The sequence below is a fragment of the Symphalangus syndactylus genome, chromosome 8 (assembly GCF_028878055.3).
Source record: "Symphalangus syndactylus isolate Jambi chromosome 8, NHGRI_mSymSyn1-v2.1_pri, whole genome shotgun sequence".
Lineage (NCBI taxonomy): Eukaryota > Metazoa > Chordata > Mammalia > Primates > Hylobatidae > Symphalangus > Symphalangus syndactylus.
This window is the reverse complement of record NC_072430.2, coordinates 131520811-131547712: the sequence shown is the minus strand read 5'-3', so window position 1 is coordinate 131547712 and position 26902 is coordinate 131520811. Positions and strand designations below refer to the sequence as shown.

The following is a 26902-nucleotide window of genomic DNA, read 5'->3' as shown; positions in this document are numbered from 1 at the left end:
AAAATGCTCAGTTAATTCAAAAGCCAAAATAACCCAAGGTCTCTGAATATTTGCTCACCACGTAGAAATTGTATAACTACATAGAATTTTAATTGCCAGATACACATGCGATGATTTGAGGCAACATTTTCTTGATGTAGAAAAACATTTTTATTCATGCTATTTCTTATTTTAAAATAATCTGGCAGTTCTTCAATGAAATAAAGTCAACAACTCTAAACATCTGAATATTATAAAAACAAATTTGGTACTTATCAGACAAAACATGGGGAAAGAAAATGGGAAAGTTTTGGTGCCTTAAATCAGAAAGACCAGTGTGGTTAAACGTTCTATATCATCAATCATAAATCATCAACAGGACTCAAAATCTCATCAGTATCTATTATAATGAGAACAGATCTCCTCCGGTAGGACCAAAAATTTTCTATGGTTGTTTCACTGGCCCAATCAGATGTTTTAAAATCTTCATAATAAACATTCCTGGAAAAACCTAGCAATCAAACAATTAAGATAAATAAATTTAAATTATGTCCTGAGAGGAATACTAGTTTAATTTTTTTTTTTAGTTGTATACTTAGGCTCTGTAGTAAAAGAAAATCTGGTTATCATTATTCTATTAACTACTCCATCTGTTCCTCATACACATACCAGGATTTCATGGCAAAGGAGATCAAGAAACACCACCAAGATTAGAAAAATTGGTAACAGCTTTTTAAACATTCATAAGGTTCTTTGACCTATAAAGACTTTTCCAGCTAAGGACAGCCATATTAAGAATAAATCATTACTTGTAAGATATACATATGCTCTCATAAAAGTTCCCTAGATGACCATTAGCATAGCCACCTGGCCTTATGTAGCTCTGCCTTTGAAGAAATCCAATCACTTCAGAGAAGGCATATAACTATGGTAATTTTACAGAGGTTAAAAGAGGTAAAAAGGGCTTTTTATTATTTTCGCCCTTAATTCTCTGGTCTGTGTGACTATGCTTCTTCCATATAAGAAAGAAAGAAGCTGTTCTCTTCAGTTCTCTTTTTTAAAAAATAGAAAATAAATCGAGTGCAAAAGAGAGAGAAGACAGTAAGTAGAACTGCCCTATTTTGTAAGGTTAAATTGGCAGAGTGCCAATCTCATATCCTTACACAGTAGAAACGGCAGGATCTAGGAATAAGATTCTATTGGAACACACCTGTATCCACTTGTTTACACATTGTCTCTGGCAGCTTTCATGCTACAAGGACAGGTTAACTAGTTGCAGCAGAGACTATATGGCCAATAAAGCCCTTACTGCCTGAAATATTAGCTGTCCGGTCCTTTAAAGAAAAGGCTGCTAGTCTCAGCTTTAAGCTATAGTGGTCCTCAATTAATAGAAACACATCTTAGTCCATTGGGGATGCTATAACAAACAGCCATAGACTGGCTGGCTTAAGCAACAGAAATTTCTCACAATCTGGAGGCTGGAAGCTTGCGATGCCAGTGTGGTTCTGGTGAGAGCCCTCTTCCAGGTTGCAGACTGCTGACTTCTTGTATCCTCATGTGGCAGTGAGGAAGCTAGAGAGCTCTCTGGGTTCGCTTTTATAAGGACATTAATCCCATTCATGAGGGCCCTACCCTCACGACCTAATTTTTTCCCCAAACCCCTACCCTACTAAAATCATCACATTAGGGGTTAGAGTTCCAACATATGAATTTGGGGAGGGGCACATTCAGTTCATTGCATTAAGACATGAGTGTTCCAATGGGCATGACTAACACCTGGCTGCTGGGCCTGATCTAAGATACTACTGTGTAGCCACCCCAGACTGGAATGCAAAGGCTTTAGCCTAAAATAGGTCTTATGCTTTTAACAGGAAGTCCTTTCTATTTACACAGACACTTAGAAAAATACGTTCTTCCTCATTAAGTCACATGGCATTTGTTAGAGGCATGCCTATTTTAGCATCTGAGGGTATGCAAGGGTTTCCTGAATATACATGGGATGGGCCGTGGAGAACTATACACCTAAAACCAACTTCTAACACTTACCCAGCAGTAGAGTCTCAGACTGAGACTCAAAGCACCAAGGTCTAATATGGATCTTATCACACACAAGAGCCCTCATACCAATCATACCATGTTTTCATGCCTGAGTTACCTCCTTCCCTGGCCTTCCCTACCAACCCCCACAAATATGCTCCCTAGGCTACCCCTCCATCTAGCTTCCAGGCATGTCAGAGGCGCAGTTACATAACATGTGAACGACCCTACCACAGCATAAACTAGTAGTATCCTAAAGTACTCTGTAGAGCTGAACACTATAATTTTAAAAATAAGTTAAAATTTATTAAACGAAATAAAGTGCCTACCTGAACTATTAAAGTAGTATTGCTGTCCTGGGTAACCAACATTGGAGGAAAAACCACCTAAACCTAAAAGAAACAAACATTTTAATGGCAGCCATAAAGCTTTAAATGCTAATTGTTCCAGTAATTAGGAAGTTCTCTGGGACAAAGCCCAAGGTCATTTCAAATGATTTCTAAACACTTATTAAAATAAACTCCCTTTTGTTTGGGGGCCAGCCCTAACAGGAAAAGAGTGTGTGTGTGTGTGTGTGTGTGTGTGTGTGTCCCTACAGGGAAAAGAATGTGTGTGTGTGTGTGTGTGTTTGGGGATAGGGAGTGGACAATGAAACCCTAATTTACACTCACTGAAGTTCCTTAGTCTTTGCCTGCCAAAGTACCAAGCCTCGGCTTTGATGTCTCTGTACAAGCAGAGATACTCTGGCTAAATGGAGAACCTTTCTCAAACAAGGTGTTAGGAGAGCCATGCTCCTTACCCTTTCTAGGGGACTTCACTCTTTCTTGTCCCTACAGAAGGCAGTATGACTGTCTACTCAGTCAATTTGGCACGGCTGAATGAAGTGAGAGAGGGAGGGCCAAGGGCCACACCCTCAGGGTGACCCTCCTCTTCCAGGAGGCATCAGACAGCAGCTTCCACATGCTGGGTCGTTTTCCATGGGGTTCCTGTGTCCTTCAATTCTTAGCTCACAGAAAAAAGGCCGAGTTCGCAGGCTATTTGCAAATTGCACTGAGTGTTCTAATTTTCCTATTTAATTTGCTATTGTATTTATTACTTTGAAAATGGAGTGGTGTAGAAATAAGTCTCCACTTATTTTTTAAGGCTTTTAAAACTAAGAGTTTAAATATTGTAATTATGGGGAAAATTCTCTTTAAAAATTAAACAAAGCACTTGCTTAAATTTCATAAAATGTCTGCAAAAAGCTTTACTAACTGTTTCATCAAGAGACATAGAAATAAGAAACAAGACATTAAACTCCCGAGAATCATCTCTTTTATCAGTACTAATGAGTATTAAATTGTATTGAAAATATAAAAACTGGACATTTTCAATAAATGAAGCTCCCGTTGCCTCCTCTAAGTATGTACAGTGGAAACACATTAATAAGCAAATGCGGGAAAATGAGAATCTGCTTAGATGCAACACAGCCTGTAAAAATCAACCAAAAGTGAACACGACCTGCTAATAAAGGTGCCAGTGCAGTGCCTGGAAAGCTTTCTAATATCATGAATATTATATGGTTCTCAAGAATACCAGTCATCAGCACAAACTGTGAAACAAATTATTTATGGTTCAAGAAAAGGTAAAATGGTCTCAGAAGACTTCCCATGAATAAAAGATGAAATAGTGGAACTCAGTCTATAAAACAAGTGTTTGCAAACCAGTTTTCTTACAAGTGAAAATGAGAATCGCATTTAAAATTAAGAGGTCTAAAAAGTACAAGTATTTCTAAATGAAATATTTTCATTGAGTATCAATTTGAAGGCAAAAACAAAATTTAAAAAAGCAGGAGCTAAGCTTCAAGCAATGACAGACTTGGTTTGGCCATGCATGAATATATGGCTCATCCACAAAGGACCCGGTCATGAGTCTGAATTCTTTAAAATACTGGCCATGCACTTCGGTCCAGGCTTCATTTTCTTTTTCAAATTTGCCTTGCACGTATATTAATTCATGGACTATTACAGAAGAATGCATTATTTTAAATGCACTTTAGTTCTCTGCATTCTTTAGGAAATCGTGGTTTTCTGCGGGTAGCATTAAGGTTGAGGGTATAAATATATACTGATATTTGTACCCTAAGAAAGTATCAGATTCAAAATTTAAGTTTGCAGCCTCTTTTGTGGAGCAATGTAAGGAACTGCACTGGTTGTTTTACCTTTTGGTTTAAAAAGAAAAACAGGCATATTAGGGAATTCCTGAGCTGAACCACAGGGAAACTTGGGGATGCTTCTGTTCACATTAAAATTAAGATGAACTTCCAACTTGTTGTCATGCCAAAGGTGTTTTATTCTGTACCTGCACATGCTTCCATGATTGTCTTCAGAGGCCCTTGAGTGTACATTAGTCCAACAAGAATCCCAGCCAGATGCCCAGCAAAGGAAGTCCTAGGAGGGAAGGAGACCCTTTGTGAGTGTTTGTTCTGCTGCTGATTAGAGACATTCTGTCTTCTCATTAGCCCAGTGCATGTCAAATAGTCACAGTCTGCAGGCTTTGTTCCACATCACGTCTTTTATGCTAAGCAGCATTTAACTCAGTCCAAAGAACAACATCTCCTACCTTTAAAAAAAGTACAATGAATAACAACCAGCACATGTTTAAAATGCAACACCCCTCCTTAACCAGGGGAAGTGGGTTGTCTCCTCCAGAGCAGTGGAAGCATTTGGTCAAGTCATTATATCGCTTTCCGTTTTTTTCTGTACCTCTTACCACAAAACATAAATGAAATCAGTTTTCTCTGTTTGGCATTAAATCTGGAATTATCCAGCCATTGTGAGGGATGATGTCTATCTGTGTTATCGCAGGGCAGACTGCTGCAGTTTTCTACACCATGGATGAGTGAAGCAGAGAGCAAGTGAAACTCAGCAAAAGGAACTGAGATGCCCACCTGCATCCACCCAAGTTGTCTTCATATGTATGTTTCAGTCACTCAGAACAAAGAAACACAAATTTAAATTTCAAACTTGAAAGATGAGTTAGGGCATGAAAGTGTTTGATTTAGGGCATGACAGTGGTTTAACTCTTCTTAAACTGGCATCTAAAACTGGCAATCACTTTTAAGATTTATTTTCAGAGGTCTACTTCGCCCCAAATGGCAACACTCTTTGTGGAGTTCCCTGGCTGAATGACCTCCCACTCAGCCTGAGTTTAAGAAATTACTGGGGATTCTCAAAAAAAAAAAAAAAAAAAAAAAGAAAGAAATTACTGGGAATTCTCAAAAACCTCTGCATGTTACCACAAACGGGGGGGTCCTACACAACGAGTTGTTCATGCACTTGACCTCAATTTCCAGCTGCCCGCCGCCCTCTAGACACCCCTGCGCACACATGCACACATCCACTGACACCTTAAACTAGGCTTTTTTGGGGTGCCACTCCCACTTCCCATTGGTAAAGCCTCTCATACCCCTCCCAGCCTTCCCATTCCTACAGCTACAACCACGCTTACTGCCATCTGGACTATTTGGAAACGCCCAGTGTTGGGCACAGAGTGAACCCCAGATGAATGTGTGTTGAATGAATAAAATAAATGAAAGAAAATCATCCAGCTGGTCTCCCTGCAAGCCAGATCTTGCTCTCCAGTGCATCCCACACACGGCCATCAGTTATCCTCCTAAGGCAGAAGGCAAGTGGTGTCATTGCCATCCTCTGAAATCCACTGGCTCTCACAGAATACTCCGGTGTGTGTTCAAGCCCTTCCAACACTTGGCCTTGCCCATCTCTGCAAAGTCAGAGGGTGGAGACCTCATCGCCTACTACCTCCATTCCCACACACCCCACTGTCACATCCCCCAAACACTCTCTGACTACAGGCTAAGCCAAACAGCACCTCTGTCAAAAAATCCCACCCCAGTTGAAGAGTCGCTCTTTCCTTCTCCTGCCTCCCCTCAGAGCCGAGGCTCCTATCTTATTCTGGCACGAGGCCAGTCTGCTGGTGGCACAGTACTTACACATCTGCCTGCCTGTCCATCTCTCTCTGTCACACAAACTCCCTGAGGGCAGCAATGGTGTCTCATTCATACATTATACAAAATTAGAAGCTTAAAAAAAAAAAAAGCCAAGCAAATGAACGCATTCCCACAGCCTGGAATAGTGACCTCTCATTCCAGAAGGTGGGAAACTGAAAGTTATGAAAGAGCCTGATGGAGACTCCAAGAGCACAGCCTTTATGTGGCTTTCACATATGTATGCCAAACACCCAGGGCAGTGCCAGGCACACGAGAGGCACTCAAGGATATGTTGAGTAAATGGCTCAAGTGTGCCAGGACCGTTTCACCAACACCAACAGGAGGTAAGTTAAAACCACTAGATCTTCAGCTCAGGGTGTTTGCTGAGCCACGGCAGTCACAGAGCTAAGAATCTGCCATTTGGTAACCTACACGAGACTCAGTCAAAACCAATACATTTCGCCTACTACGGTAGCAGCCTAGGGGAGAGTCCCTGAAACACCATAAGCAAGATGGTTCTGGGTAATTTTCATTGTCTCCAAGCTATGAAAAGAATCGTTGGCTCTCAGGAAAAGAACACGCAATGAGGAACATTTAAAGAGGCAAACAGCAGCCTTGTAAAGAGAACAGCATTGATGCTTGTTCCCATTAGCTGATTAAATGACACTATTGCCCAAACAAGCCCTCACACACATGCACACATGCTAAAAGTCATGGCACACACACACAGACATGCACACACACCACATATACAATCATTCCCTCAGGAGAGCATTATTTTCATCAAATATATCTACTAAACAGGAGTTCCCTGACCCCCGCCTTGCAGGATGTGCCACAGTGGTGTGACTTGTCTGGTGGCCGTGCATGCTTAAACCCCTTACGGGAAGGGGAGCACACAGATGGGCAGGTGCAGGAGCTGGGATGAGTGCCCCTAGGCTTCAGCCCCACGGCAACGTCCAGGGGTGTGTATCTGGGCCTCCTGAAGCCCAAGTGGGTGTGTGTTACAGTGTGCTCTTTTAGCCTGGCGGTCCACAGGCAGCTTAAGGGTTAGACAGCTCAGTGAACCCTCTGCCTTTTCACAAAGGCAGAGGGCCAGTGTGAAAGTTTTCTGTTTCTCTGTTTCTTCTCTGGCATCCAGGAAAAATCAGGTCACACATGGACTTGAAGGATGAATGTGGGGCTTTTATTGGGTGATGGAGGTGGCTCTCAGTGGGATGGATGGGGAGGTGGAAGAGGGATGGAGTGGGAAGATGGCCTTCCCCTGGAGTTTGGCTGTCCAGTGACATATCTCCTCTCCGATCATGCCCAGGTAAACTCCCTCTTGGCGTTCAGATGCTCCTTCTCTTCTCTCTGTTGCGCTGTTCTGCTATTCTTCTGCTCTTCTGTTCATCTCCTTGCCTCCTTCTGGAGCCTGGGGTCCCAGGTTTATATGGGTACAGGAGAGGGGGGCGTGGTGGGCCAAAAGGCAGCTTTTGGATGCAAAAACAGGAATGCCTGTTCCCATTTAGGGCTGTGGGTTTCCAGGCTTCAGGGTGGGGCCTTTGCTGGGAACCACCCTCTTCTACCCACTGTTTCCGTCTCCTGTCCATGTCACTACTTCATGTAATAAAAATATGGGATTGAACATTTTTTTCCCCATTTTCTGGCAAGAATAGTAGGAACTATGCTTTTAGCTCCCCAACCATGCTAAAAAATTGTATAGTCACCCCCCATTATCTGCAGACTCCCAACTGGATGGCTGAAACCACAGATGGTACTGCACCTTATATATACTATGATTTTCTGATCTCATAATCATGACAGCTACTAAGTGACTCACGGGTGGGTAGCAGAGACAGCATGGACACATGGGGCAAAGAGATGATTCATGTCCCGGGTGAGACGGGGTGAGATTTCACCACGCTAATTAGAGAAGTGTGAAATTTAAAACTTACAGATGGCTTATTTCTGGAATTTTCCATTTTATGTTTTTGGATCAAGGTTGACTGGGGCTAACTAAAAATGCAGAAGGCAAAATCACAGATAAGGGGGACCACTGTACTTATTTTATTCTATGCTCAAGCTCAGTACAATCGGCCACCTATTAATAGTTCTCAAAATGACAAAGATAGTGGCAGTTTGAGGGATACAAAGAAGTAGCCAGGACCAGTTAAAAAAATAATAACTTCAATTTAGATGAAAAGAATACAATAATATCGGTATTTCTGAAACTCTGGTTTCAAATCAACCTTCATAGTGAAGCATATATGATATAAAATAACATAGAAGGAAATTTCAATTTAAAACTTCAACCTATTAAAACAATTAATCTTGAATCTCATTTACAATTTAGAGTACAATACACTGAAATGAATTTCTTATCTATCTCTAAATGGTTTTCAGAAGTTTGAGTTATAATCTAATTGCCCTAATATAATTTCAAATATCCAGGGAAGAGAGGCTGGCAGTCCAGAGAACTCATTGCATCATCCTCCAACATTCAGCATTTTCCACAAAAGTTCCATCTCAAAACATTTAACTGGTCTTGTTTCATTTAAGCTCTATGAAAGTGTTCATTTTTAAAATAAAAATGAGATTATGATCTTATTCAATCAAAACTGAGAATCTTTCAACATTACACACACAAAAAAACAGGAGAATGAATTTCACCAATGTAAAAGGAACATAAAAGTCATTTTAAGAGGTAAATTAACTTTCTCCATGCCCTTGGTAACCCTTTGACAAATCACTTCCCTTCACTCTCTAAGAGATACCCACATCCTGAGCGAGAAGATAGATGGACCTGCAGACAGGGAGAAAACTGAACTGGGAAGGTGGTTCTCACCAGTCCTAGGGTTAGGGCACTTTACCCCCGAGCTGGGGGTGCTGTGGAGACAGAAAGAAGCCCTGGGCTTTGGGAGAAGATGATCCATCTGAATGCTTTAATCAGTAGCTGGGATCTACCTTCAAACGTAACAGCATCAAAACCAGGCTGTACTGTTACAATCATAATTAGACGTGTTAAACAGAAGTTGTGAAGCTTGTGGTCTCTGAATAAGCCCGTGGCTTCATTCTGTTCTTAGTTCTACATGGAAGCTGCCATCCGAAGCAGCATTCAGGGACAATCCTGTGACTAGGAACAACTTCTTCTTGACCTTACTAGGTCTTAGGCTAGGACTGGGGATTTGGTTATGACCTACCACCCTCTATCCTATTCAGAGTAATTCCTTCTGGGACAGGACCAACACCAACTCTACATCCATGACCACAGCAACTACAGTAAACAGCCTGACACTAGCACTCAGTACGTAACTATCAGATGAGAGGAAGAGTGGAATTTCAATTAAACATAATATACATGTATCTAAAATACACTGTATCAAAAAAACCACAAGTTACATTTGAATGTCTTTTTTAGAAAAATGTCTAGTCAAGTGCTTTACTGATTTTTCAATTGGGTCATTTGTTTTATTGCCAATGAGCTATAGTTCTTTACATATTTTGGATATTAGTCCCCTATTAGATATATGGTTTGCAAATATAGTCTCCGTTCTGAAGGATGCCTTTTCATTTTGCTATTTCCTTTGATATGAATGGGCAACAGGTACATGAAAAGCTGCTCAACATCACTAATCATTAGGGAAATGCAAATCAAAACCACAATGAGATATCACCTCACATGTGTGAGGGTGACTATTATAAAAAATCAAATGATACAACAAGTGTGGGCAAGGATGTAAAGGGAACACCGATACACTGTTGGTGGGAATGTAAATTGGTTCAGCTATTATAGAAAACAATATAGAGGTTCCTTACAAAATCTAAAAATAGAAATACCATATGATCCAGCAATTCTTCTTCTGTGTATATACCCAAAGGAACTGAAATTAGTATTTCAAAGAGATATCTGCACTCCCATGTTCATTACATCATTATTCACAATAGCCAAGATAAGAAAACAACCTAAGTGTACATCAACCGATAAAGAAAATATGGTATTGTATATACACACACGCATACACACACAATGGAATTTTTATTATTCAGCCTTAAAAAATAAGGAAATCCTGCCATTTAAGACAACATGGACAAATCTAGATGGCATTTTCCTAAATGAAATAAGCCAGGTACAGAAAGACAAATACTGTATGATCTCACTCATATGTGGAATCTAAAGAAGTCAAACTCATAGAAACAGAGTAGAACAGTGGTTGCCAGGGACTAGGGATGGGAGAAATATGGGGATGCTGATCAAAGGCTACAAACTTTCAGTTATATGATGAATAAGTAAGAGAGCTAATATACAGCATGGTGAGTAGAGTTAATAATAAACATTACATTGTACACTTGAAATTTACTAGGAGAGTACATCTTAAGTGTTCTCACCATATACACAAAAATGCTAACTACCTGAAGTAAAAGATATATTAATTAGCTTGGGTCATGGTACTCACTCCACAATGTGTATGCACATCAAAACATCACATTATATAGCTTAAACATATGCAACATTTATTTGTCAGTGATGCCTCAATAAAGCTGGGGGGAAAATACAAGTTGTACATGGTCACCCGTTAATACTTGTTTTAGCAGGAAATCTCACTGGTATAGATAATGACTGAACACAGCCTCCCCCTGTCCACCCCACTACATACACTTGGACAATGTATTACACAAAATATATGTTCAATTAACAAAACAATAAATATATTATTATACCCTAAAATTGGTAACTTAAAAGCTTTATTTCTTCTGTTAGCTTAATAGTGACTCTCTTTAGAAAAATCATAACTACAATCAAATACTGACTGTGATACTGACATACAGTCACAAGGGCCAGGCACACCACTGCTGCCTTCAGCCATGCAGATCATACAATGCACACTCAGACTACAATGAGAAGAAAAATAATTTTTCCAGGGTCACAATGATTCTGCAAGGTAACCAATAACGTCACGATTCAAATTCAGGTCATGTATCTCAACTTGAGCGCAAGGTAAGTATCGATGTAATTTCACTTTAATAAGGAACAATAACTTAATCCAGTAGTTCTTAAACTAATTCAAATTCTAAGTACCTTTAAGCATCTGATGAGAGCCAACAAGCCTGTCTTCAGAAAAACTGTGTATACACAAAGGGCGTTACCTGTAATTTTAGGATGTTCACAGATACCTTGAACTCCATCCATGGACCCCTTCTTAAAAACCCTTGACTGAGGTGAATAATTCATCACAAACCAGAATTTCAGACATCAGCACCAAACCAAAGTAGTTCTATATTTAAGTGGAAAACATCTTGCTAGTACTCAAATCATGGCGGCACAGAGGAAGCCATTTATTCTGATTACTCAAGTTCATTAACTTATTGTCCAAATTCCTTGTTGTGTCATTGCTTCTGTAATGGTGCAACCTATTTCTGGGTTCAGTTTCCTCCTTGCCAAAATACAATGTTTCATAGTTCTTTCAGTTAATATTTGAGAGAAAAAAATCATCCTAGTCTCCGTATGTCCTAAAAGGTTTTTATTTCAGCATCCTATTTTGATGACTGGTATAGGATCTACTGCTGCTGATAATAAATGTACTGTCAGTTGGAAAGTCATTCCTCTGTAGGCAATCTGTCTTTTCTGTCAGTTTTCAAAGATTTTCTCTTTATTTTGGACATAATGTCTTTATACCACAATCATTGTAGCTAGTTGTAGATTTATTTAACCTGCTAAGATGTGCTGTGTTTTTCAACATGAGGTCTCATGTGCTTTTACAATTCTGAAAATCCTCACCCATTATTTTTTGTCCAGTGGACCTCTAGATATGCAGCACTTGTGTATTTCCTGACACAGAGGGGGTGCTCAATATATGTTTATAGAAAAAAATTTTTAATAAAATATGAAAGGGTTACAATCAAATCAATGTTGCTATACATTATTTATATGGGATAGTGATAGTAGAAAGGCAATTTTGGATCAAAACTAAGATTAAGATATTATTGTGGATCTAAGTTATGCAAACTAAATACGAATATTATTAACACCAACAGACAGTGTTCTTTCCTATCAAGCCAGCTTAAGCCGCTCCTCATCCATTTAAGAGGCTACTGTAAGGCTGAGTTAAGTGGTTATGCAAAATGTTCCTGCTCTCATGTGCCACTGTGACAGAATAAAAAACTGGATCTGTGACTGAAAGCTGTGACAAGCTATAAAGGCCCTCCTCTATTAAATGGCAAATTCTTTCCACAGTTGAAGAGGTTGTCCTCTCAAGCATAGCTCAGAAAGTAGAAAATGTAATACTCTAAGACATAATCTCACAATGTATGCAGAGCAAATGACCTCATTAAGGACGCAACTTGGAGACACAATGTTGGACAAGGTAAAGGAACAACGTAAGGTAAGAGGCAGTCAGCTAGAAGTGGCCTATTGTACTCCATGATTTCTTCCTGTAAAAGCAGTTAATAGCAGGTAAGGGCTGCACTGATCAGAAGCTCTGGGGTTTGGGGATCTTAATAAATGGTCCCAGATTCACAGTACTAGCAATGAGATGTAATACAAATTTTTCAGGTTTTTGAACACTAAGGCCACTAGGAAAGATTTTGACAGGATTGCTTCTTCTTAACAGAAACTGTTTTCAAACTTCTTGTTTTATGTCCTTGATGCCTCCTTCAACCATGATACAAGCATGATTGAATGACCTGGTCTACATGCTCTCTACCATGCATCCCTTCCTCCCTGCACCTTTGTCCTCAGAAGTAAAACCTAGTCATCTTCCAATATTATGTCCCCCAAAGGCAGCTATACTGGCAATGCACCCTCTACAATCCATGATGATTTATTAAACATGGCACCAACTGCAGACACGGGGATGGAAGCTGACCACTGACATTTACTTGAGGACCAGAGAAACAGAATCTGGACAAAAACAAGGGTATTGCAAAAGTAGCAGAAGCCTTTTTTACAAAAGAGCTTCTAAGATAACAGACAATGTTTAGCAATTCCTTAGCTCTCAATTCCATGTCCCTATGCCTGCTAATAAGACAATTCCCTGATCTGGTTCAAGTAGGTCACATTCTGCCATGGCTTCAAGGTTTGTCCCCTCCAAAACTCACGTTGAAATTTAATCCTCATTGTAGGAGTATAGGGAGGTAGGGCCTGATGGGAGGTGACTGGGTCGTGAGGGCAGATATCTCATGAATAGATTAACGTCCTCCCTTGCGGGTGAATGAGATCTCACTTTTAATAGTTCCCGCCAGAGCTGGATTTTGTTTGTTTGTTTTGTTGTTGTTGTTATTGTGTTTTGTTTTTTGAGACGGAGTTTTGCTCCTGTTGCCCAGGCTGGAGTACAATGGCGTAATCTCGGCTCATTGCAACCTCTGCCTCCTGGGTTCAAGCAATTCTCCTGCCTCAGCCTCCCGAGTAACTGAGATTGCAGGTGCATGCCAACACACCCAGCTAACGTTTGTTTGTTTGTTTGTTTGTTTAGTAGAGACAGGGTTTCACCATGTTGGTCAGGCTGGTCTCGAACTCCTGACCTCAGTGATCCACCCGCCTCAGCCTCCCAAAGTGCTGGGATTAAAAGCATGAGCCACTGCGCCCGGCCCAGAGCTGGTTCTTAAAGAAAGCATGGCACTGCCCATCTTACTTCTTCCTCTCTCGCCATGTGGTCTTTGAACAAACTGGCTCCCCTTCACCTTCCACCATGAGTGGAAGTAGCCTGAGGCCTTCAGCAGAGGCTCAGTTTTGAACTTTCCAGCAGGTAGAACTGTGAGCTAAATAAACCTCTTTTCTTTATAAATTACCCAGATTCAGGTATTCTTTTATAGCAACACTAAATGGACTAAGACATACTCATTCATTCACTCATCAAATATTTAGTGACTATTATATTAACAAGACAAACATGGTCCTTGCCTCCTGGAGCTTAAAATCTAGAGTGGAGGAGACAGATGGACAGACAGACAGACAGACACACAAACACACACACACACACACACACACACACCCCTCAAACTGTTAAGTGTAAGAAAGCAAGTCTACTTTACCCAGAACTGTCTGGGATGGCTTCTCAAGGAGGTGTCACTTAAGTGGCACTGCAGGATTTGGAGCTAGCATGCTCAGAAGTGGGAATGGAAGATTCAGGCAGACAAGTACATACGTAGCAGCTTGACGCAGGAAGAATTTGGTATTTTAAAACATTCAGATGGCCAGGCACAATGGCTCACACCTGTAAGCCTAGCATTTGGGAGGCTGAGGCAGGTGGATTACCTGAGGTCAGGAGTTCGAGACCAGCCTGGTCAACATGGTGAAACCCCATCTCTACTGAAAATACAAAGATTAGCCAGGCATGGTGGCACGTGCCTGTTGTCTCAGCTACTTGGGAAGCTGAGGCAGGAGAATCGCTTGAACCCCGGGGACAGAGGTTGTAGTGAGCCAAGATTGTGCCACTATACTCCAGCCTGGGTGATAGTGGGGACTCCGCCTCAAAAAAAAAATTGAGATGACTAATAGTAAGCAAGAAATATGGGCACAGGGTGCTGCATGGATTTAGAAACTCATGGTACATAAGGCCTGTGTGCCATGTGCCTTACGTGCCACAGTAAAGAACTTGAGTTGTTTTCTAAGTACAACGGAAGGCCACTGGAGGATTCCAAACAGGAGCATTTTTAGGAGTGATCTATTCCACCTGCTGAGAGAACAGACCCTAGAGAAGTAAGAATGGCCAAATTAAGCAGAAGACAGGCAAGGAGGATAATGTAGTCCTGGGAAAAGACAATGGCAGCTTGGAAGGTGGTGGTGGCAGTGGACTACAGAAATATTACTACTACTACAACAGATCTTGATAGGACTGCTTCTATTCCAGAGAAAGGTAATAGATAGATCTGGGATGTATTTTGGAGGCAGAGATAAAAGGACTTGCTGATGGACTCAGTGTAGAGGGTGAGGGAAACGAAGAAATCTAGGCTTCTGGCTTGTGCAACTAAATGGATAGTGGAAGCATTTACTGAGATGCAGAAGATTGGGAAAAGGAAAGGCTAGGGTGAGAGACAATGCAAGAACTCAGTTGTTTGCTTTGCTTTGAGAGGCCTATGAGACAACAAAATAGAGACATCTAATCAAAAGGTAGCTAGGTTGCAAGTTGGAAGCTGAGAGGGAAGAATGATTCAAAATGTTGCTTCCATATTTCATGTGTTGATTCCTAGAATAATTGTATACAATTAGAATGTTACATATTTATACATATATTATACACACACACAAATATACATAAACATATCTAAAAACAAGATTATTAAAAAATATTAATAGATAATATGCGGGGAAGGTAACATCCCCCTTATTTTCCAAACTTCTTATAATAGTGTTTCAGTAATTTCATTTATTTTTAAATACAAAGGGAAAAGACACCGAGCAAGGCTCTCATTTTAAGAACAGTATTTCTCTCATCAATGTGGTGGATAAACCTAAATAGTTTTGCTATTGCTGGGGTGAGTAGTTAAGAGCACCTTCCTCCATTTGGCACAGGCAAGTGTTTCTAAATAGTGCTCTGGATGAAAGTCATAATCATTAGCTTTGCAGTATTACTAAGTTTCTTTAGGATCTGTGTTGTTATTCAAATCTTCAAAACAAAATGACAGGTTGTGCTAAATTAAATAAAAGCAAAGGTAAGTGAAATCACACAAAATAACTGGACAAGAACCTCCCTCGACTCCCTTAATTGGGCACAGAGGTTAAAGAGTCAGTGAGATTCTGTGAGGCTAGTGCTCTTTTCCTCAGACACTTCATGTAACCAGACACATCCTAGAGTTCCCTACCCTGTATCTTCCATATTCCATGCTGAGTAGCTCCCACTGACCACAATCCTCTCCATCTTCTCTGCACCACCCCTTCCCACCTACACCCCATCCTCTTAGGTCAGGAGCACAGCTACGGGGGTGAGACTGCAGGGCTGACTGCTGCTAGGCAGCAGGAGAGCTCAGAAAGGTTCACATGGCCTGCGAAGGTGTTAGCCCAGCAGTCTAACCCATGGTTGCCTAGCTCAGGCTTCGCCCTGGCTCATGTAACCGTGCCCTCATCTAGCCCATTTTCACCACTGTGACAAGCGTGTCTGTCTAACCAGCAAACCTGATCCTAGCCCAGAAGCCCTTTGGTAGCTCCCCAGTGTCTCTACGATAAAATGCAAGCAAGGCTTGTTAGGCTCTTCATGGACTTCTGTCTGCCTCTCCAGCCTTCTCTCTCCCCTCTGCCAGGGCTCAGCCCTACCACACCCCGGGCTCTAGCCACTCACCAACGCTAAGCATCCACCCTTCAGGACTTTGTATGTGCCATTCCTTTTGCCCTCCACGTCCCCCCAGCTCCTGATCATGCCAGGCCAGTGTGACCACACTCCCTCAGGACTTGGCAGAGGCTGCTCCTCTGGATCCTGCAGTGGCCTCTGTGCTCCTCCAGCATGCTGAAGCTTCCCTGCCCATTGATTTGCCTGACATCACCCTGCTACTTAATCCAGTGACTTTCAACCCAATCACACCCAATACTACCTTATAACCTAAATATCTTGTAATGTTCCTTCTTGAAATATAATTTATGAATAACACATCTTGTACACTTTGTGTACACAGATACATATACAAACACACAATCACAAGTCAACATAATATCCTAGCTAAAAAATAAGAATAAAAAGTAATAAAATACTATGAATTATAGGCTGGGTGCAGTGGCTCACACCTGCAATCCAAGCACTTTGGGAGGCCGAGGCAGGCGGATCACTTGACGTCAGGAGTTCGAGACCAGCCTGGCCAACATGGTGAAACCCCATCTCTACTAAAAATACAAAAATTTGCCATGTGTGGTGGTGCACGCCTGTAAATCTCAGCTACTTGGGAGGCTGAGGCAGGAGAATCACTGGAGCCCAAGAGGCAGAGGTTGCTGTGAGCTAAGATGATCTCAATGTATTCCAACCTTGGCAACACAGTGAGACTCTGTCTCAAAAAATAAAAATGAAAATAAAATGAATTACAAATGCTCAGGCACACCACTAGCAGGAGACATATAAAGTAGCCTTTTGCTTGCACCTATGTATGGAATCCTCATAAATATGGGAATAAGAAATGCAGGTGGTTACAGATGCAGGCTTTTTGTGACTCCAGTAACACATTCAAGGTTCCATGGGTAATGTGAGTTTACGTGAGGTTAAAAAACTCTTAATTCCAAATAAAGCAAAGTACAACTTTCCCTCACTTTGCATTTACAATTTAACTTATTAATATAATTTTGATGGAAAAGTCACTGTATGTTAAATCCATGTCTCCCTAAAAACTGCTCTTTATATGAAAAGCACACTTAGGTTTTAGGCTCAGATAATCATAAACAGGTTTTTCATTTACACGAATGTCCTTTCGAGAGACCAGGTGTGGGTAGTGCTGTGTGTAGAGGACCATTTTTATCGTGGAGGTCTGTCCCGTAAACTGCGAGACAGCTAGTACCTTTGGCCCCTGCACCCCAAATGCCAGTAGCACCCCCGCTAATCATTAGGATTACTAAGAACAACCCTGCAGATTTCCAAAATCCTTCCTGGGGACAACGCCACCCATCCCAGTGGAAAACCACTGGCTTAGCACACAAAATATGCTTATTAAATGTTTGCTGAATTGATGACTTTTAATCATGAGGCTTCGAAACGATTTCTTTTCAAAGTACTTCTCATGTGACTATACTATGCAAAAATTCCAAGGATTCCAAGTCAATCTACAACATATTGAACTGATATGCAAGAAAAGTTCCCACCACAACTGAAATGCACATGGGGAGTTGAATATTTGAAAGAGGCCATGATCACTTCCACATTGCACTGTGGTAGAATAAATGCGACTTGGCACATGAAAAATGCTCTGCCATCTGCTATTACTATAGACAAAAATATTTCTGGATACCACATGAATGATTATTTGCACATTACCTCCAGAAAGTAAATATAAAATGAAAGAGAAGTTGGATTGTTTATAGCCTGATTTTAACATGTGCTACTGGTATGAAGCAAATAGATATTCCCGTGAGTTCAGTCTTTTGGAAGTATTTTCACAAGCAATGCCATAGCTAGAAATTCCATGGCCCTATGGTAGATAGACTCTCTAAGGTTGCATGAAAAGACTGACTTATTGATCTTTGTTACAGGAAGTTCATCATACAGATACATGAAGAAGAAAAGATGGCAGGAAATAGTCTCAATTGGAACTGTGCAAATGCTGTCTACTATATTTCCTTATACACATCATAACATGAATGAATGCACTGCCCTTCCCAGGTTCTAGTCTTGATCTGCTGGTTACCCATCCTGGCCGCACTTTAGAATCCCTTAAAGAAGTTTTACAATTTACTGCTCCTTGGGTTCCACTCCCAGAAATTACACAACATTGCTCTGGGGTAAGGTACTGACATTGTTTATTTTTTTTTTCCATTTATTCTTTTCAAACGTTGTTTTTAATTCCCCAGGAAATTCCAATGTGTTCAGGTTGAGATTCATTGATCTTAACCCAAAATTTGAGTTCTAATGGTGAGATTTTAGTTGCCATATTGGGCCAATAAGAAAAACATTTCGAGAGTAGGCAAGACTACACCTCACAAATTACCCCATAGAAGTGGCATCTGTTTCCCTTCTTGGTAAGTTGGTCTTACTTATTCTATTCTACTGTAATGCTGCATAAGAATTAAGTATAGATTTGAAAATGCATGCAAGGAAACATGAACTTATTTCAAAAGATTCACAAGTTCTTTGTACTTATAAAAACCTGATACCTCAAGTCAGTGTACTCACATGTACAAAAAGTCATATGCACATGGTCAAAGATGATGAAAGTAAGAAGTTAAGACAATCCCTGAATTCGTAGAGCCAACACCAAGATTAGGACAAAAACTGCATTGTAAAGTTAGCCCATAATTTCAGAAAAAGTAAATTCTGCTTGTGGTTAAATCTGATATGAATAAAAATTCTGACTATGAAAAACAGACATGCCCCATCTACTACATGACTCAGAGACCTGAACATGCCATCGACATCACATACTGCTCTGTAGCAGCTTTACTGGTATGTCTCTAAGGCACAGTTAATGTTAAACAAAGAGCATAGAACCACTAGCTAGAAAGTTCTAAAAGCTGCCCATTTGAGCTGAATCTGCTTATGCAATACAAGCTGCTAGGCTGAACATTTGCGGACAAAAGTCACCCTAGTGAAGCCAGGTGACCCCTATGGGCTCATCTCAGAGCAGTGTCACAGTCAAAGAAACACAGCCCTACCTCCAGTGGAGGCTCAAGAGGTGCAGATAATCCCTCATCTTCCTGGCAGCCAGAGCATAGGCATGCGACCTGCACTGGCCAATCAGATAACCTTTGTATCTAATACTGAGAGTCTAGTGATGATAGTCCAGTGAAGCACTGACCAGTGGCAACAAGCGTCCTGCCAGTTCTTACAGATTCTTCCAGCCCAGGTCTTCAGTAGTCTCAAAAATTCTAGAAGCTATCTGATATCCTTCCAATAAGTCTTTTTATGGTTCAGTTTGCCAGAGTTTATTTCTAGGGTTTCCAACCAAGAATTCTATTGGTGGGGTACAGATACTTATACAAATGCCAGGGAGACAGTAGCTGCATTTTCTCTAGGATTGCTAGCATTAGGATGTAGGAGCTGCTGGTGTCAGCTCTGTCACCATGTGGAGAGAACTCTTCTGAGAATGAAACTGGGCAGACAGACTTTCAGATGACCCCTGGTGATCCCTGATTCCTGGGTATTCACGCCTTAGATAGCCCCTCTGCCATGAGCATAGGTGGAACCTGTGACTTGTTTCTAATCAACAGAATGCGAGTCACTTCTATGATCATGCTATTAATATTACATAAGACTGTAATTTCTGCCTTACTAGCAGACTCCTTTGCTGAAGGAAGGTACCGCATTGTGAGCTGCCTTAGGGAGAGAGTCAAGTGGCAACGAACTTAGGGCAGCCTCCAGCCAACAGTGAGGCTCTTAGTCCAACAACACAGAAGGAACTGAATTCTTCCCACAACCACAGGAGCTGGCATGGGATCCTTCCCCAGTCAAGCCTTCATATGAGATCTCTTTGTTGCAGTCTTGAGAGAGCCCGAAACCAAGGACCCAGATAAGCCATACCTAGACTCCTGACCTATTAAACACTGTGAGATAGTAAATATGGTTGTTTTAAGCTACTGGATTTGAGATTATCTGTTACATAGCAATAGATAACTAATACAAAAGCCAAAACAGGCGTTGGGGGTGGGTGGTTAGTGAGATAGAGCCAGGAGGGAGAAACAAAATCCTAATGACAGCAAGACTCTGAGTTTCATCATATCTGAAGTTCCTGGAACCTTAAAGTACACCATTAGAAATTTTAATAGTGTCCTTTTCTTTGATCAGGTTTGCTTGAGCTGGGTTTTTTACTTTTTAAAAAAATTTTATTTTAAATTTTTATGGGTACATAATAGGAATATATATTTATGGAGTATATGAAATATTTGGATACAGGTATACAATGCTTAATAATCACATCAAAGTAAATGGGGTATCATTCATCTAAGCATTTAAAAATAACTGAAGGAGCATAATTGGAATGTATGTAACACAAAGAACTGGGTTTCTTTAAATTGTAACCAAAAGACTCCTAGCCAAGATGACAAAAGATGACAGAGGCATTATAGAATCCAGCAGGCCTCAATCTCTCAAAGAGAATTTGGCTAAACACTCTATTTCAGCTCCAGGGTAGGCAGACCACAGGTGGAACGGAGGACCTGATGATTCTAATAAGAATCAAGAAGAATGTTACCACACTGAAGAAATACTATTGCAGATGTTCATCACTGAATGAATTCCCAGAACCTTCTAACAGATACAGCACCATTCCTCATGTGCAGGAGATAATAAAAATATTGTAAGAATTAAAAGAGAAAATACATACTAAAGAATCCCATAGAATGGCTGACACGTTGCAGGTAAACAAAATGTGAGTCAAAACTCAAACATCTCACTGTTTTAAAAACAGACACACTATTTTTAAGTACTTATTTATTAGTCTTCTAAAGGGCTCTCTAAAATCTGTAGTTATTTTATTCAGTAAATTGTTAGCAAACACTTTCAAGGGGATTCCATGATTTACATATTTCTGGCAGACTTGGACATGCCCTGACTGGCTTGAGCTTTAGCAACGCTCTCCTCGTACCTGCAGGTGACGGGTCAGGGACACGGAAATGGTAGCAGCCTGCCCATCAGCCAGACACAGACTTCAGCATTTGTCTTGTGCAATCTTTTAATTTTCCCAACAAGTCCATGACATGGGTACTATTACTGGTCTCATTTTACAGATGAGGGACTGATACTTAGAAAAGTAATTGAATCAAGGGCCTAGGACTATGAAGTACAGAGCTAGGAGGAAGAGGGAGTGACACTCAAAAAAGGTGTGCTGAAAGAAAGAGAATTCAGTAAGGAAGCCATCCCCAGTACTTCATCCCTGATGGATATACCTTCAGCTGGCCTTTGCTCAGCATCTATATGTCTGGAAAAGTATAATTAGGGTTTATAATCTGTAACGCAGAACAGGAGAACAAGCAAAACTCCGACTAGAAGCCATAAAACTCTTTATGGAAACACAAGTCTAACAATGTTTTGACCCACAAAACACTTACAGAAAATGAAATCTACTGATTTCTAATTTGTATTCCTCAACAAAACTTTTCCAAAAACACTACATGCCTTCAAGTCTGCTAAAAGGTTTGTTTCACCAGACAGTTTTAATCTCCTTCATTATTTTCTGACATCTTTTGTTGTCTTTTTCCCCTTCAACCCTTATTTTACTGTTGGTTCTCAGCTGAACTTTAAGAAAACTCAATCGCAACTAACACGCGAAAATGTATAAAACCCAGATCAAAGGGGGACCTCAAGCTATTGTTAAAAATGAAGGATCTCTGAAGAGGACCTTGAAATAATGCAGAGCACATAAAGAACACCTCTCTCATTACTTGGGCGGTCCACCTCTAGCCGAATGGGTGACAACAGCTCTGATGAGTCCTTTCAGACTGAATAAGCAGAACAAGTCATTCCGGCAGCACGGGAAATACCACGACAAACCATGTATGTTAAACAGTACACAACTGGCATACTCAAGACCCTGGATAGCAATCACAGGCAGTGCACTCAGAGATGCTGAAGTGGAATTTATGAATTTTAAATGAACTCTTACAGTTTCTTGGGGCAAATCTTTAAAATTACTGCTGCAAGGTAAAAAGCCTTCAACTTAATGTTCCCAGACATGTTTTCACCCTTTCTGTATCCAACTACAACCCTCTCTGTGGCTGTAACTTCAGCCATTTCCCAATTCCTGCAAATACACCTTAAATCACTTGCCATGGAAGTCGTTTAATTCCTAACGTGCAGATTCTCAGACCAGAGATTTGATAACTCCTGATCGTGACTAACACAATTGCTATTCATGTAAAATACCTGATTGAGGAAAACAAAACCAAATTGTAGACATAACAATAAAGATAAAAAAGAAAATGTTTCTCCCTTTAGAAAAACCAGAGTTCTTCACTGTCCTTTGGCAAAGAAAGAAATGTACACAGTACCATGCTTTACACATAGCCTTTTCACAAACATAAGTTTTTCCCTTGCTATACCTTAAAAAGAAAAAAAAAAAAAAAAAAGACAGGTCAGGATAAAGATGAAAATTAGGAAAAATGAGTCAATGAAAAATGTGGTAGATTCATAATAGTCTGATCCTTAGGTTTTCACTCCCAATTAGACTCTAGACCTTTTTTACAGGAGTCATTGGTAGTTTGGATTTTTAAGTTTATAACTAATATTATTAAAACTGAATTTTTGAAAAGAAAACCTCACTGAGATTTCACGTTCCAAACAGTATTTAATACACAATTTTTTAAAGTCTGAATTTCTGATCTGTTCTAATTGCTGTAACACTATTGCATCTGAAGTTGTAGATTTTATTCAGTAAGTTCTTACCCAGAGAACACTCAATTATAGCATCTGTTTGTCGAGGGCTTATGATCCTGTAACTTTTGAGGGAGAATTCCTCAGTGTAATTAGGGAGGGAACTTTAAATACTCCGCCAATGCTGTTCACCAACTACGTAGCTGGATGGGCAAGCACTAAGGAATCTAACACTTACTCACTAGAAGTAAACTATCTTCCATGTCTAATGTGTCCTCACTTCTGATTCAGCAGCTCATAGTAGGGAAGAAAAGGGAAGGAGGCCACCCTGAGTCGGCCATCGAGCTATATAAACCAGCCAGGACTTCTATTGGAAACCTACTTCACCATCTGTATACACGTTGTATCTGTTGAAATGACTTCAAGGTTATTCTTTAATGGAAAAATACCAAACATTAGTAAATAGTAAATTTCCATCAACACTACATTGGTTATTAGTAAAAAGATGGATCAGATAGTATTCATTTTTAATTCACAGACTCTACTTGTACATTCAATACAAAAGAGCATTGCAAGTTTATAAAGTCATTCTTCTGCCGCCTGCATAGTACTGAATTATTTAAAACTCATTTGAAAAACACACATACACCTGACAGTTTTTAAAATACTGTTTGACAAGAGCATTTTCAACATCTATAAAAATATGTGCTAGAAAAGCAGATTCTGTACACACTGTCTTTCATTAGCAAGTCCTAAAGTATTTTTACCTACTGGTGCATCGCACTTCACAAAACTGCCTGAAAGAGGAGGAAACGTGACCCTCTGTTCAGAGTTCAAATTACTTGCTATATATCACGCAGTGAATTTATACCACCATTTAAGTAAAATTAACTGGTTCATCAAAATCTGTTCAATGTCAGTTACACTGAGGAATTCTTCCTCAAAAATTACAGGATCATAAGCCCTCAACAAACTGACACTATAATTGAATGTTCTCTGGGTAAGAACTCATTGAATGAAATCTACAACTACAGATGCAATTAGAACACATCAGAGAAACTCAAAGACATTTTAATACTTATATAATAAATACTGACTGGATCATACCTCAGTGAGGCTTTCTTTTAAAAAGAAAAGTTTTTATAATATTAGTCAACAACTTTTAAAAACTCCAAACCAACAGTGACTCTTTTAAAATAGTCTTAAAACAGAAAAAGTTATTCTCTCCCAAAATATGTATCATCCTCAAAGTGGACATAGCCTCCTCCATATCTGTGGCTACATCTTTTTCAAATCTACTGTTTTAAGTATTCTAATTTTCTTAATTAAACCTGCCACAAGCTTGTCTACTTGTTTCAAAGATATAGCTCTTCGTTTATTAATTCTATCATTTTTTCCTTTTTAGTTTATTAAAATTTGCCTTTATCATGACCAGTTCCATGTTCCTCTATTTATTTGTTCCTTCTCTCGCTCTTTAAATTAAAGACTAAGCTTACGTACTCTTTAAAATTTTTTGGTATATAACAGAAAGCATTTAAAAGTTTGCCAAAGCCCACAGATTTGATATGCAGTATTCTCAATGTTTATGTCTAAAGTCTTTTTTTTAAGAAATTCCCCTTAATTAGGGAGTTAGTTCTCAAGCGATTATGACTATTGTTTTGCCTTTTCTTCATGTTCAGTTTTTAAAGTCATTATTATCTTGTGATGAGAATATGCCCTATAAAATTCTGTATTTTCAGAGAAGACTGAAGTTGCCTTTGTAGCCTAATCTTGTCATCTTGGTGTGAGACGAGGCAGGGCCGTGCCCTGCACACTTGCAGGAGGAGCTTCCACTGTCCCACTCCAGTTGCTCAGCCGCGTTTTCAAGTCTTCCACATGCTCCATTTTCCCTTTTCTTGTTTGAATCCCACACTTTGCCTTCTAGCTCTGCGCTCAGATTTTGGATCTGGCATCTTTCCTTGCTGCCCACTCCAAACTTAGGGACTTGGGTCCCTAACTCAGCTATTTTTACACTTTGCTATTTATCTTTAGCTGGGCCAGACACCCCAAATGCTGGCTTCATTCAACAAATATTTATTGAGTAACTACAATGTACCAAGCACTGTTTTAGTCACTGAGGATAAGCAGAGGACAAGACTAATAGAGAATATCCCTGCCCTCTGGAACTTGGAAGAGACAAATAAGGGTTGTAAAAATAGGGTGCTATGGTAGTCCCTACTTATCTGCTGTTTCACTTTCCACGGTTTCAGTTACCCATGGTCAATCTTGGTCTGAAAATATTAAATGGAAAATTTTATAAATAAACAAGTTTTATATCACACGCTGTTCTGAGTACTGTGATGAAATCTCACGCTGTCTTGCTCTGTCCCACGTGGGACACAAACCATCCCTTTGTCCAGTGGATCCATGCTGCATATACTACCTGCCCATCCGTCACTAAACAGCCATCTCGGTTATCGGATTGAAAAAACAGTGTATATATTGTTCTGCACTGTCATGGTGGTTTCTGGCATCCACTGGGAGTCTTCAACAGTATCTCCTGCAGATAACAGGGGAACTGCTGTATATATTTATGTTTTAAGAACTAAATTTTTCCACTATAAATGATGCATCCCTGTAGAAAATTTGGAGAGAAATGTTTAAAGAAAAAGCTATAAATAATACCAATAATTCCACAACCTTGAGTTAACCACTATTAATATTTGATGTGCTTCTCTCTAGTCCTTTTTGTATGACTATTTTTACTTTGAAAAAAATTGAAACCATTTTATATGTAATACTTTGTATTCTTCTTTCTACCCTTATTTTATTGTGTTTTCTAAGCCTACTAATATAATCTCTGACAATACCATTTTAACGGCTGTACAATATTCTATCATGATGTACAACATGATTTATTGAGTCATGTACTATTGGATGTTTAGGGGGTTCCTCATTTTCTGATACATCATGACAATACATATGCTGATGTCAATCTTTTTGTGTATTTCTAGCCATTTATACTTTAGATTCTTAGAAAGCTAATTATTGAATCAAAGGGTATAAACCTTTTTACAAATCTTGATACACATGCCCAAATTACTTTTCAGAATGTTTATACCAATGTACAGCCCCATCAAAAGTTTATGTAAATTCCCATTTAATCAAAACCTCAACAGTAACAATTTTAGAATAATTTAATTTTCCATTAGTTAACTAATAATGAGCTTTTTGATTACCCAGTGTTATAGAGAAAAGAAAAAACAAACAAAACTAAGCTTTTATGTTAGATGTTTATTAGCCACTGATAGATTTTTTTCTAAAAATTGTTTATTGATAGCCTTTGCCAATCTGCCTGTCAGTGTTTTTCTTGTAGTTAGTATTGTTCATCCTAAGGATGCAATTCATTTTTTTCTCATTTATTTCTGATTTTTGCCCTTTATTTTATCAAAAACAGCCTATTATTTTTGTCTTCGTTTGAAATTATATTCACTGTTTTTATGCTTGGAAATTAAAATTTTCCTCACACATTCTTAGATATTTTTCAGATCTGGCTTATTACACATTCTAAACATCAGCAATTTGTTTTAGAGTCTAGTGAGGCAAAGGTCTAACTTTAGTTTCTTCCAAATGGTTAAAAAATTATTTAAGCAACATTGTTTAAAAACTCTTATTTTCTCTACTGATTTTTCATGTTATCTTTATGTTATGGCCAATTATGTCATAAAAAGATGTGTGTCTTAGAATCAAGAAACTATGGCAATATAAATTACCGAAGTGACATATATTGCTAGAAATAAAACTTGTTATTTATTTGACCCGTGTGTTATAAATGACTACAAAATTAAAATGCTCTCCTCTTGAATTCAGAGGGGAACAATGTCCATTTAAAGAGAGATAAATTAGAATCAAATTATTTTATCTCTCATATAAGCTAATGAGAAGCCAACTTTAAATGGAGGGAACATTTATTGCAGGCTGCAGCCTGTTCTCAGCTGGTTATCACAGA

General features: G+C 39.5%; 1 protein-coding gene across 21 annotated transcripts in view; it reads right to left on the bottom strand.

The window, feature by feature from the left end:
* Positions 1-26902, bottom strand: part of RHBDD1 (rhomboid domain containing 1) — a 169932-nt gene that overhangs the window by 96136 nt on the left and 46894 nt on the right. For 20 of the 21 annotated variants that reach the window (XR_010122441.1, XR_010122442.1, XR_010122443.1 and 17 more), the window contains 2 exons: positions 4357-4445; positions 2346-2408 (listed from right to left, as the gene is read on the bottom strand). Coding sequence is in view for 18 of the 21 variants with exons in the window: in XM_063645762.1 (XP_063501832.1) it covers positions 2346-2408; positions 4357-4445 (152 nt within the window). In the remaining 3 variants the exon portion in view is untranslated. The remainder of the gene's footprint in view (positions 1-2345; positions 2409-4356; positions 4446-26902) is intronic. The other variant, XM_055290840.2, reaches the window with a different exon arrangement.